General features: G+C 38.9%; 1 protein-coding gene across 2 annotated transcripts in view; it reads right to left on the reverse strand.

Annotated features, from left to right (window-relative positions):
• AFF2 (ALF transcription elongation factor 2) overlaps positions 1 to 13,909 on the reverse strand; it is a 197,575-nt gene extending 183,666 nt beyond the window's left edge. For both annotated transcript variants that reach the window (XM_053472897.1, XM_053472896.1), the window contains exon 1: positions 13,680 to 13,909. In XM_053472897.1, the coding sequence (XP_053328872.1) occupies positions 13,680 to 13,726 (47 nt within the window). In that variant the 5' untranslated portion in view covers positions 13,727 to 13,909. The remainder of the gene's footprint in view (positions 1 to 13,679) is intronic.
• Positions 13,910 to 14,550: the final 641 nt, after the last annotated feature.

Consider the following 14,550-nt stretch of genomic DNA (forward strand, 5'->3'; position numbering starts at 1 on the left):
ATCAAAACCCTTTTTGCATTTCCTGTTTGCCAACCAGAATACTAATATTTTGGGTGTATTTATTTTAAAGTTAAGGGACTCATTTATCTCAGACTGGTTTAAAATTAGCATATCTGTATCCTGTCCTGATGTTCTCTCCCGTCACCTCGCTGTTACAAAGGCGGCCTGCACACTTAAAAACACTCAACATCTTGAAATAAAGGAGAGATAACGTAATAGGTAATCATGCAGATCCCGATAATGGGAAGTTAAGATGGCGGCTAACATGATAGACACATTCCTATTTTAATCTATAAACATCCTTACAAGGTTTTATTGAGCTCCAGGGCCAAACTGGAGATTGAAATCGTCCCAGGTGGCCCATGCTACGCTCTAACACTCTGCAGTCTGCAGCTGCTGGTATCCAGTTGGCAGCCGCACCGTGAAGGGCCAGATCTGCTACATAACGGGCAGCATTAGACATGTACTCAAGTTGCCTGATGGCAAGTATCCCCTTGAACTGTAACATTTAGCATAAAATACCTACTTTAATTTGTGGGTCAAACAATTAAAAACATCAATTATAATAACTTATAGTATCTATCAACATCACGGGCAGAATGGCAATTTCAGAAGTGTTCTAGAAAACTTCACCCAAGGTGGTATTTAGTTATCTACTCATTGCTATGTTTAAAAATTCATACCGATAATTTAAGGTAGTGTGCAAAATATTGGGTTTAGTTATGCTTTCTGGAGAAACTTTATAATCTACTTGCGTTAACTAAATGATGACCGGCCATCATTCTCTTTCTTATAAAGAGAACAGGTTGCTGTGAATATCCATGTTGATGAATCCAGAAAAAGAGTGACCAACTCTAGTCTGTCTGATTAGTGTTAAGCCACGGGGGGGGGGAAAGCTTTATGTTGGGAATATCCAATTAGTTGCTGTTTTTTTAGAGGTCTTTCAGGATAAATAAATAGGCCTTAGCCTAAGACAGACTATTCTTCTTTTATAGTTCAAACTACTTTTAATTAGGTAAAGTCCAGAGGTCGCTAGAAGTCAACATTTTTCTGCCACCAAATCCTTCATTGACTCGTTTAGACAGTTATGATGCATGAAACAATACTCAATGAATTAATTTACAATGTAAAATGGCCACATCCATGGAACCGTCTTAGTGGAATACTGTACAGTCTCAATGTTATAAATTAGGAAATCATAGACTCATTGTATAAAAAAAAACAAAAAAAAAACCATTACAGTGGAAAAAAGGTTTGGTTGCCTTAATTTGATATTTACTAATTAAAAACCTAAGTGTATTAGTTAACTAAAAATGTTTATTTGTGCATAATTTTTGCATATCATCATTATAACTATTTAGATTATATAAGTAAAAGAGGCCGAGATCCTAGACTTCATATCCAAAATTATCTATCACCCCTTTTGTGTTATACATTTTTTAATTCTCAACAAAAAAATTACGATTTCTAGACCATGTTGCTAGATATTACTTTACATTTCTATCCAAGAACAATTTCATGAATGGATCATATTCAACGACAAGGAGAAGACCTCAAGTCAGGTTTAAACTAATAACAGCATGGACTAAGCTTCATTAGCTTTTGTCATAATTCCTACCCCCTTCTGCCTACCAAATTACCAACAGTTAATACAAGGTCATGGGGTTCATGGGAAAGAGATAGGAAAAAGACTCAGTTTCACCATCTGATTACCAGGGCACGCTGCGCACCGTGAAGTAAAGAAAAATATAAAAAGGCCTGTGTGTTATTGTTATAAGGATGTGCTTGGAGTAGATCCATGGCCTTTCATTCATCAGATGGATAAAATATCTTAAGAAAATACAGTGAAATAAAGTAAAGTTTAGAAAGATTACACACGTACACAAAAGGATCTTTTTTTTTTCTTGCAGGGGAAATAAATCAGGTACCGAAAATACATTTAGAGGGTTTTCAGATTTTTGAGTTCTGTTAATGGCACTCTGCCACAATGTCAGAAAAGTAATAGGTATCTTGAGTACTCATTATTTACCCGACTTAGTTGAAACTGTGCAGTCTGTAACTGAAGACAGATTTATTGTTGCAATACAAATGTTTTTAAAATTGCGCTGCTTTACTGAGTAAACCGTCAGGAAACTTAGTAACACTGAATATATTCAGTATAAAATATGTGTAGAGAAACTCTCGCCGCCTTTGTTAATTGTTGTGTCTTGTAGTTGGTTGTGTATTTTCTATACGGTCCGTAAGGTTCTTACGATTTACTTAAGTTACAAAATACAATACATGTCCTTCACCTTTAAATAGTACCAGCTGTCATCTATGGTCACATGCCCTGCTTTATGTCTATCACATGCAGGGCTGGACCAGGGATGATGAGGTGCGCCCTGGCACTTTGAGGCCAGTGGCCGCCTGATGATGTGAGTGCAGCTGAGGGCTGGATTTGCATAGCTGCACCCTACCTTTTACTCACGGGCGTAGGAACCGGGGGGGACGGGGGGGACAGATCCCCCCCAGGAAATCATGCGGGGGGGACCGATAATAGAGCAATCCCCCCCAGTGCCCTCGGTGCACAGCTGCCCGATCAGCAGCTGCAGCGTGCAGGACTGGTTGGGGATTTCCCTAACCAGTCCAACACTTACCGGTGTGCTGTCTGTCACTGAGTGCCGGGCGATGGGATATGACGTTTATATCCCAGCCCCGGCGCTCAGCAGAAACAGCTCTGCGCAGCTGCACTGCACTAGAGCGGCAAACCACCAGAAGGGGAGGAGGAAGAGCAAGCAGAAAGCAGAAGAGAAGAAGAGAAAGGTAAGAGATGTGCAAAACGAGGGGGGGGGTCTGATGTGCAAAACGAGGGGGGGGGTCTGATGTGCAAAACGAGGGGGGGGTCTGATGTGCAAAACGAGGGGGGGTCTGATGTGCAAAACGAGGGGGGGTCTGATGTGCAAAACGAGGGGGGGGTCTGATGTGCAAAACGAGGGGGGGTCTGATGTGCAAAACGAGGGGGGGTCTGATGTGCAAAACGAGGGGGGGGTCTGATGTGCAAAACGAGGGGGGGTCTGATGTGCAAAACGAGGGGGGGTCTGATGTGCAAAACGAGGGGGGGGTCTGATGTGCAAAACGAGGGGGGGTCTGATGTGCAAAACGAGGGGGCAGTCTGATGTGCAAAACAGTGTATATGTGTATGGGCAGTGTATATGTGTACGTGTGTATGGGCAGTGTATATGTGTATGGGCAGTGTATATGTGTATGGGCAGTGTATATGTGTACGGGCAGTGTATATGTGTACGTGTGTATGGGCAGTGTATATGTGTATGGGCAGTGTATATGTGTACGTGTGTACGGGCAGTGTATATGTGTACGTGTGTGTGGACAGTGTATATGTGTATGGGCAGTGTATATGTGTACGTGTGTATGGGCAGTGTATATGTGTGTGGACAGTGTATATGTGCACGTGTGTATGGGCAGTGTATATGTGTATGGGCAGTGTATATGTGTACGTGTGTATGGGCAGTGTATATGTGTATGGGCAGTGTATATGTGTACGTGTGTGTGGGCAGTGTATATGTGTATGGGCAGTGTACGTGTGTATGGGCAGTGTATATGTGTATGTGTGTGTATGGGCAGTGTATATGTGTACGTGTGTATGGGCAGTGTATATGTGTATGTGTGTATGGGCAGTGTATGTGTGTATGGGCAGTGTATATGTGTACGTGTGTATGGGCAGTGTATATGTGTACGTGTGTATGGGCAGTGTATATGTGTACGTGTGTATGGGCAGTGTATATGTGTACGTGTGTATGGGCAGTGTATATGTGTACGTCTGTATGGGCAGTGTATATGTGTGTGTATATAAGGAGTGTATTTGTCTTATAGTGTATACGTCTGTGTAAGTATGTGCAAAGGCAGTGTATATTTATGGGGAGGCGTGTGTGTGTGTGAGCAGTTTATGTATGTTTGGGCAGGCGTGTATAAGGGTAGTGCATATGTGTGAGTACTGGCAAGTGTGTATGTGCAGGCAATTGCAGTGTATGTGTGTGTTTTTGTGGGCAGGCATGCGTAAGGGCAGTGCATATGTGTGTATGGATAGTGTATATGTGTGTATGGATAGTGTATATGTGTGTATGGATAGTGTATATGTGTGTATGGATAGTGTATATGTGTGTATGAGCAGGCATGTCGTACTTAAAGGGAAGATTATGATTCCCTGTAACACATGTTTAACTCAGGGGCACCTAGGGTTAAATCCAGGCCTATTTCTGGTTAAAATGAGTATGTGTGTCACTGTATGTCACAGCATTCGGACACAAGAGAATATTTCGGGGTGCTACTTGGTCTAGGGCATCACTAATACAAAGCACCACGAGTTAATCTAGGGGTAGGCAGAGTAAGTGAAGGATGTGTTTGCGTGTCTGGGTGTGATAGCGTATGTTTGTGGGTTTGTTATTGTGCACATCTGTTTTTATGGGTATGATAGTATGTTTCCAGGTGTGTTATGGTGGGCATGTGTCTAGGTATATTAGGGTGGGAATGTTTTGGGGTGTATTATTGTGTGCGTGTGTATGTTATTCAAGTGTTTAAGTGTGTGGATATGTTCCTGTGTGCATGACGTGTTAGGAGTCTTAGATGGATCCTTCAATACATCATAGTAGTCTCTGTGGCCGTGTCCAGTGGGGTCCATCTGTGGTTGTAAGATTTTTCTGTTTCTGTGGGAATTTTCTCCCATTCATCCAGTAGAACGTTTTATGAGCTGTAGGTGATATACCTTTTTGGACAGCACTATGCTTCTAACTTTGTGGGAACGGTTTTGGGGAAGGTCCTTTTCTATTCCATCGTGACTGCCCCAGTGTACAAAACAAGGCCCATAAAGGCATGGCTGCAAAAATTCCCCACAGAAACTCTCCAAAATCTTGTGGAAATCGTTCCCAGATGAGTGAAAGCCGTTATAGAGGCAAAGGGGGACCAACTTCATATTAATGTCTATGTATTTATAATGTGATGTCATAAAGTCCCTGTTGGTGAAATGGTCAGGTATACCCTACCAGAAAAAATGCTATCCCCCCCAGATTTTTAGGGGTTCCTACGCCCATGCTTTTACTCACATGTAGCTGCAGCAGAGCGTGTGGTGCTGTCGGCCAGCACCTCAGCAGGCATTTGCCCAGTGTGCCAGATGGCCAGTCCAGGTTTTATCTCTTGTATCCATGATTTTCCACACTGTATTACCTGCTTCCACTTCTTCTGAAAGGCTATTCCACCTAACTACCACCCAGTTATTTTATTATTGCTCATGTCTCTTTGCTCTCCATCCTAACATTAGAAGTTGCATAGGTACTATTATGCATCGAAAACATATAGTAATAATAATTATTTTACATAGTAGTAATCAGTACAGAATGCTTAATAAAGAGCTGTATGCTATATTTTACCTACAGCAATGCCCTTCTATGTTTTTCAAGGTCACCCTAAAGAGCTTGTCTTATACTTGCTGTATGCAGCCTTAGCCCTTCATTGACCTATGGTATGTAGCCAGTGGCCAAGGTACCTATAGGGGCACTGGGTCTTCATCAGCTATACTTGCTGACCAAACAATAGTTTTTAATTTTGGGAGGGGGGTTAATTTTTTTATTGAAATTGATACATTTTTAATACTTTAGACAAATAATAGGAGCATTTACTACAGAGTTTTAACATCATGTCCATAAGGACACCTCATTGACCACTACAGGAATGCTTCAGCCCGCACCTGTTAGCCTAGCTTGACAGCACAGGAATGGTAAATGCATTTACCACAGTTTTTAAAGAAAAAATATATGAATTGGATGAGGGGGATAAGCTTCACACTCAGAATTAATGTGTAAAAAAAGGAATGCAGTATGTATTAATAATATACACATTATAGTTACTTCAGGAAGGTGTGTTTTAATTCTAAAAATAATTTGGTTTGCTCTACATTTATTTATAGCCCAATTTACATTTCAGTTCATGTAAATATACTGTCATTGTAAGGAATTTGCAAAAGATTTTTTGGGAAAAAAATGTATTTTGGCGGGAATTTCCCCTGGACATATTTTAAGTATAGTACATCAGAACATTGCTTCGTCCTTGTTCCACTTTGTTTAGCTATTTGTTCCTAGTCCACGATGTGAGTAAAAGGATTAACACTTAACTTCATTCTTGTTTTAACAATTGGTGATTTCTTACTTAGGGAGGAAATCTCTTCAAGTATTAGAGAAAACCTACAAAGACTCCGCACAAAGCTTCCCTGCTTGTCCTGACACATTGTTTTGACAAATTGTAAATCCCCTCACCAATCAATTAAAACACTTAAGGCCTGATTTAGAGGTGCGCGTGAAACGCAGACAGACTCCCATGGAAATGTTTCGCTGCTGTAATAAATTCATTTGTACGTTTCATGGATGGTTTTAGGGAGAATATGACGACCAAATGACATTTATTTGGTACCAGCATATAATTCTACATTGGATGTTTTTGTTCATAAAGCTCTCTGCCATCTGTTTCTGTGTATAAAACATGGCTTTTGTATGCTCTGCCACCGTTCTGTATGGTGATACAGGAGACGTGAGGTTTTTATAAATGATAATCAATCTGTCATTGCCATGTAGCTTTAAAACACGAGTAGGTTGAACCTATGACATCATTTTTGACGTACAGAAACATAATCTCAAGGAAGAACATGTATGTTTTAAAATATATCAAGTGCATATATGATCATACAAAGATGGCTTTTAGCCAATTTTTCATCTATAATGGTCGCATGATCCAATTATTTCTTTCATCATCAGTCCTTTGATTTATCGATGGACTTCTGTTTCAGCTGCTGGAACTCCATAAGTCTATCAAAAGCTACTATTATGTATGCTATAATAATTATATAAAAAATATTTTTATTTCCTTGAACCAGGCAGCTGGCAAAGTGATGGTAGTCGTTCAAAACTGAATTAATATATCATTATAGTAAAGGAAAATTTGCACCTGGCCAACAAAAACATCATATAATTAAGGGGCCTTCCTAATTTAAGTCGTTAAGCTCTGAACTGAATGCAAATAGATGGCAGGTGGGTTTTTTTTTGTTTTTTTTTTTAATAGTCGTAGCATCCCACCCTCAAGTTATTAAACTTAATTAGGAATAGACACTCCCCTATCAACATCTGTCACTCTCCAATTCTGCTCACACCAAGACAAAATGCATCTTTGCAGAAGAAAACCTTAATTGCATTTTTAATTCCTATGAGTTGTCTTTGAATTTCTCTTGGATTTTGTTGAACGTGTCCGATCCCAGGGTAATTTTCAAATTAATTTTGGAATTTTTCAAGACTAACATTATTAATGATTTCTTTTTGTTACTGATATTCGATTGCATTAATGAGCTTTCCGTTAGTTATATAGAATGTTATTAAACGTGTGCAAATATGTCTAAATATATAAACAATCAGGCAATAAAGATTAAAACATTTTTATAACATAATTGCAATAAGAAGCATACTCAGAAAGCCACGCGTGAAATCAATTAAAGTGAGACATGTAGGCAGAGGTCTGAAAGATCTGCAGAACCAGATTAGGACGGGTCCTAAACATGGAACCAAAGAAGAGGAGGCAGATCAAGATGATTTGTCTACTAAAACACAATAAAGCGGGAGTATGTTTGCATGCTTAACAATTTCCATTTTAAACAAACAGAAGAAAAAGTGTGGAGGGTAATGATTCCTACAGCTTCCAAAGTAAAGCTATTAAAGTAACTTGAAGGATATGCTAAATTACACGTCAGAATTATCCTCAGATTTTTATGTAAAGATCCTTAAACCCAGGACTACTGGATGAGAAATAACGATGACCTTTCTTAGTTGCTACTACACACTTTTCAGTGACTTCTGTGAATTGTCGTGTTAATACAAACTCCATTAACTTTGGTCAATATTGGTCATAAGATTTATGTCAAACAGTCACTCTGTTCCATCTTCTTTTTACGCTATCAATTAGTATCCGTTATTTTTTGGAGGGACAGTTAAGTTTTAGATTAACTCCTGTCTGCTATCCGCACCCCTTTTCATGCCTTTTGTTTGGAAGTAGAGGTGTGTTAAAAATCAACATGAATTATGTTTGTCAGTTGATTGGGATGTTTTAGCGGACTAACAGCCGTCTCCTTACATTTTCAGTCTGCAAAAATGTTGTTTCTCAGTTTTAATATTTCTGGTACTCTGGCAGATTTGTGGGATGGTAAAAAATATGAAAAAATCAGAAATGGTATGAGATAAATATTAATCGTTGTGCTTAATAGTTTTGTACGTTAAAGAAAGGAAAGGATGGAAAATTGAGTCACAAGAGAAACCTGAATATGTAGATATTTAGTAAATGGAAAAAGTAAACAACTAAGATATCAAGCAAAATGAAAATAACTATTATGAGGGAATATGATTCCAAATAAACAGTGGATGTATATATTATTTAGGTGAAAGTAACCAATTATTAAGTGGGTGGGAGTTAAACAGAGAAGACTTCCAACATTAATAGTAGGATAAAAGCCCCCAATGGCTGCATATTGTTATAGAATGCTGAAAACCATTAAAAAGCACTCACAGTATTATACTATAGAGGTGGAAAAAACTAATCCCTGGTGGATCTATGAAGGTTCATCATTTCAGTGAAATTTTAAAATATCTAGCAGTCTCCACAGTAAAGAGCTCTGACTAGAAGACCAATATGATCACAGCTATCAAACTGTCTGGTCGGAATCCATCACTCCCGTACTCCTCCCACCTAGGGATATCTTTTCCACAACTTAAAATGATGAAAAAAAAACCGAGAAGGCTCCTCAACCCTCATAGGCCTGAATAATTGTCTTATCTTTACCCATTCCCAAAGGTTCTTGTAATCTAAAAAGAAAAGAGGCAAACAGTCTTGGTGTTCATGAAAGTTATTAATTCTATCTGAAGCTTTCCCAATAAAATATATAACATAATTAATAACACATTAACATAAATAACATAACTATAATTTATTAATATGGGCTTGTCAAGTAGGTGATGCTTTACGTGCTTTGCCAGGATACCGATATTGGTTATATGGGTATGAAAATCTTCTCTGCTCCTGCCATGTTAACCAAATGATTACAAAAGCTTGAGATACTGGATGGACTTCAGACAGTATGTGAACAGAATTTTTGTTAGTTTAAGGTCTGGCAAACCAGCATTGTCCTGTGTACTTCAGCATTGAGTGGCTTTCAAAGACATTTTCAGGAAACAGTTTACAAGCAGGGCTTCATATCTCTACTCAAGCACAAGTCAAGTAGCAGTAGATTATGTCATCATTATTGACACACCTGCATTCAAGCCTTGGGTGAATTACTGGTTGAAGCATAAAGATGTTATGTTTCATAAAACATGACTTTTACAGCTCTATCCACTAAAAAAATCTGAAAATGTATTTACAGAGCAAAATAAGTCATTTAGACCTATTGTTTTTGTGTTAAATGTTTTTAAGGGAGGTATCAGATCAGATGCCTCTCTTTTCTCATGAGGGTGGATGAGGATAGGATACACTACAGTTAGAATTAATTAATTTAGTTGTGCTAAAAGCTGTGACTGTGACATTTGCCATTTAGGTATGGTTATAAATATGCTATCACGAACATAATGTAGAAATTCGTCATATTATGTTATGGTAACGTGTCCTTCTCCTCATGACATGCTCACTCAAACAACATAAGAATCATGTTTTTGCTATTGGAAAAATCACACAGCAAAAGCTGTATTGATTTGTTTGTATCCTATTTTTCTGTCTCTTAAAGGTAATGTACAACTTAGACAAAACATGAAAGGGGCTCTCCAGATCGCAATGCAGCCTCATCAACAACCCAACTACAGCCCAAAAATGTCAAATCTCAAGGGCTGCTACCTCACTCCATTGATCATTCTCTCCGGGCAGAGTAACTGAATTGCAGGACTGACCGGTAGAAATGAGCGCGGTCACCTCCGCCGGGGCTCATTGTTTGGATATTGGTTTTATATTGATATAAGATGATTAATGGATGAGGATCCTGTATTATTCTGTGGTTATTATAAAATGAATCTGGCAGATTATTTTCAAAAACAAGTGTTGACACAGCTCCAGTGCATTATACAAGCGATTTTATTTTCAATCAAAAAAAAAAACTTAGCAACATATTCTAATATTTAAGGGATTTGTGCAAATGTTGGCTGGAGTGCCCTTTGTATTGCATTCTCTTACAAAATGCTATTCTTTCTTATGAAGGTTTAATTACAGTTTAAAAGAGTTTCCCTATTTTTTTTTTATTGGCAACTACCTATCACTGCCTACTTTTGTTTCAGCTTAAATATTTGCGGCCAAAATTTTAAATGGGGCAAACATCAACATGATTAACCCCTTAATGACAAAGCCTGTACATGTGCGGGCTCAAAATGCATTGTTTTCAATGGGTTTAGGGACCGCCCACTGTCCTTAAGGGGTTAATTTCTGGGAAAGCTATGGGCCAACAGTATTTGAAATTATGTTTCCAATGCTGCATTTTAGGTGTTTATATATATATATATATATATATATCTAAAAAGCACCTTGAATAGTTAACACAAATCAGCCGGTATGCTTTGCTACAGAAGACATGAATAACATTAAGTTCTCTCGCTTGTGTCTTATATCAATACTGCACCAAAAGTGAGTCTGAAAGCCCACGTACAAAGCATTTCTATCTATTACATAAGGAACACTTAATGGTGGGGGCTAGTAAGACGGCCACGGTATAGAGCCGGTTAGACCTGAAACAGGCTTAGCTTTGTCTGGAGTGTGGTTATCACCCCCTCCAGGTTGAGGAAATATGTTAAAAAGTACAGACTGCTGTGGTATGCAGTATGTTTTTACACACATACAGGAGAGAAACCTGGCCTGCAGATGGCTTTCTCGGGGCCCTGACAGCCACACAGAGACCTTTGAACTTGCTATTTATATAACGGTTTAGAGAGTTTAAGTCTCTTCCTGAGTAACTGCCAGTTTGCTGTTGTTAGACCAATTTGCAAGATCTTTTATACAAGCAAAACCAACTGATTTTGGTTATATTTTTGACAGTTTACAAATTATTACCATAACTTATTTATAATTCATGACGTTCCAAAGCCTTTTCTGATTTCAAAAAATAAATAAATCTACATTTATCGTTTCTGGTTGTAAATTAATTTTATTTATTCGTGTTTAATTTTATTACGTTTAACTTAAAAGATACCCAACCAAGGATAAATTGTTTGTAAATGTAATCTGCAAACAAATGTTCAGTTATTTTAATGTTAGAGAGGCCTATATTAAACACCACGGCACACAGAGAGTTAACTGTCACAATAATGCCATATTCTGGCATTTAATGGGTTAAGAATAGGCAAGAAAGAAAAGGTCTATAGCATTTATTGGCATACAACCGCCTTGTTTAAAAGCCATATTAAAACCATAAAATTATAAATGGAATTCAGATTTTTCTCTTGTAATCCACTTCTTCCAGAGTCGATGCCAACAATGTTATATATAACATACATTTTTTGGTTTCCATGTAATTGCCATTTACAAAAAGAACAGACTAATGTAAATAATTTAAAAAAAAAACACTAAACATTTATATAGCAAATTAGTGTCAGATTTGTTTAAAACAAATTGGCGATCAAATAAAAATCCATAAAGAGATTGCACATTTTGAATCTTTTGTCTCGACCGAGGCCTGCAGCCAAGTGCTCAGCAGTGTGCCTCTGACATTCCTGGCAACAAATGAGTTAATGGCACATCCATCCATCAATGTTATTTCTGCTATCACAATTCTGTTTGATATATCATTTATAAGAAACAGTAGTCATTGGCAATACAATAATATCTGCATTGGTTATTCTAACAAACAATCTGTGCGCAATCATTCTAGCTGTTCTCAAAGTCAACACTGTTAAACAAGTGTGATATGCCTGTTCTGTAATCCCCAAACTTCTTCTAGGGAGATAAGATAAGACAAACAGAAGCATTCTGCCAGATCAGGACCAATTGTGTAACGTGATAACATCCAATCTACCATGATGGCAAATTGGTCCAGAATCATGAAGCCACTTGCTGTTGACATAAGGAAGTTTTGCAATGCATTTTGCTTACATTCTATTTTAAAAATGCGATGGGTTAATAATCGTTGTCATAGAGTATTTGTGGAAATGATATGCAGTGCTTTTATCAGAAACACGTCTACAGGAGGATGCTGTAAACTTAATATAAAGCACCTCAAATAAATATATCACATCCTACTGGCTAAGGTTAGAATAAAAACATTGAAACTAAGACAGGAAGAATGATAATAACAAAACTATACAGTATAATCACACTGCAAAATCTTAAAGAAACATGATGGTTTTTCCAAATCTTATTATTTTAATCTGTCTGTGTTAGTGAGCATTACAAACAGCTGACCCGTGTATTTAATAACAGGAATGTGTAATCCATTAAATTTGATATCCAAAGCCATATAAAGTATGTATGTACATATATGCAGATCAAATAGACTTGCAAACCCAAGTGTATTCTACACTTCCCACCAATAACGCTTATACTACTAATAATAAAAGCATATTCTGCCATTGCCTTTTTATACTAGTTTTAATTTTTTTTCATTCTCAACTTACTTTTCAGTTCCAAAAACTTAAACCATGATAAACTGTACATATCTAAGGCTGGAATTGTGTATCTGTGCACTGCAAACCCCTTTTTGCATTTATAGGGTTAAAAAAAACCACAAAACAACAAGATCTTCCCTTAAGACACTCACAGCATTTCAAACCAATATACCTGTTAAATATATGGTATGGACATGTCAAAGATCTTAACAACCTGTCAACCAGTCCCCAAATCCAAAATATTTACTTTTACAACAACTTCAGATAGTAAACCAACAATACAACCAGAACCCAAACACAGTAGAGCAACAGAAAATACAAGGACAATTAATGGCCACAATTATATATATATATATATATATATATATATATATATACATACATGTATTCATCTCTTTACGATGAAAGGAAGGCAGTGTGCATGATCACAATACAACATAGGCATGCATGACATATCTACATTCCATATTGTATATAAATCTATATTTATCATATATATATGATGTGTGTGTGTGTGTGTGTGTATATATATATATATAATTAGCCAGGTTTATACTGATATAAGTATGTTTGGTTATTAGTGTTTGCATGAGGAACATCGCCATATATACAGATATATTGAAACAATAATAAAATTCTATATGTTCCCATATGCATTGTAGGGGTGTAAGCTTCAGTGGATGTACATACTAATGCATCGGTGCTGATGATCGGAGCTTAGCAGTAGCCCTACACTGACGTCCCCCTTGTCCTTTGTAAAGGCATCCGGAAACTTAGCCGATCTATAGAATAAGGCACCGGGCTCCGGGCTGCTAAGGGCATTGTGGATAAATGATCACTGAGATACGATGGGGACACAGGGCAAAAGCCCAAAGGCAATGGGAATGAAACTCCGGCAAGTTGCGCTGTCACAGCCTAACAGCTGATGGACTTGGGGGTATGGGGAAGGCATGGGGAGGCTGGTCTGCTAACAAAGGCAAAATGAGTAGAGGAGGAAAAGCCAGCTATTCATGGAATACATACCACGGCTGATCCAGGTCCCAGTCTCGGAAAAAGTCGAATAGATCCATTATTAGTGCGGAGAGTCAGTGGAATGCTGTGCCCAGCAGGAGGGGAGCAGGCAGCATAGGCAGAGCTGGGGAAAGTGCCAGTGATCGGAGCTCCCTCCCGGGGGCAGTGCGTGCCAGTGACCGCCCCGGTGTAGCTGGGCTCAGCAGCGCTGTGAGCTCCGGCTGCCTGGCTCAGCAGCAGCAGCATCACACTGCGAGAGAGAGACAGAGCAAGCGAGAGACATGGGAAGGAGGAGCCAGGAAAGCCACAAGCCACGACATGGAGCCAGCCAGTTATCAGGGCTGGGGATCTGGCAGAATGAGCTGCTGCCACTGCCACCTCCACTCCTGCCACGATCAGGAGGCTGGCAGCCAGGGCTGGCAAAGGAAGGGGGTTCCCCTGGTCTAGTCTGGCTTTAAGATGTTGGGCCACTACCTAAAGCCTTTTCTGAGTGTTTTATAACAATTCTACAATGGCCATCAGAGTAAAAGGGGCTTTAGCTGGGATTTCCATGATGACTAGTAGGGCCAGATTGGGGATCAGAGTCAAACAGGTGATGGCCCTAGCCCATACCTGAGGACTTGTGGACTCCAGATACCCGGAGCCTTCCCTTGCAGGATGCAGCCGGAATTGCCCACTGATGTCAGTGTGAAACACCACCATTTAAAGGGGAAATGGATGGGGAGTGGGGCGTGTCAGGACCGCGATCCAGAGATCCAGAGGATTTGGGTGTTGAGCACCTCTTCTCCGGGGCTAACCCAGAGAGTTCCAAGGTATTCCATAGCCGCATGACAGCGTCGGTGCAGCCGACAGCTGGATATGCACAGAAGTACACTTCTTTTTT

This window comes from Spea bombifrons, chromosome 8, assembly GCF_027358695.1.
Source record: "Spea bombifrons isolate aSpeBom1 chromosome 8, aSpeBom1.2.pri, whole genome shotgun sequence".
In the NCBI taxonomy this organism is placed as follows: Eukaryota; Metazoa; Chordata; class Amphibia; order Anura; family Pelobatidae; genus Spea; species Spea bombifrons.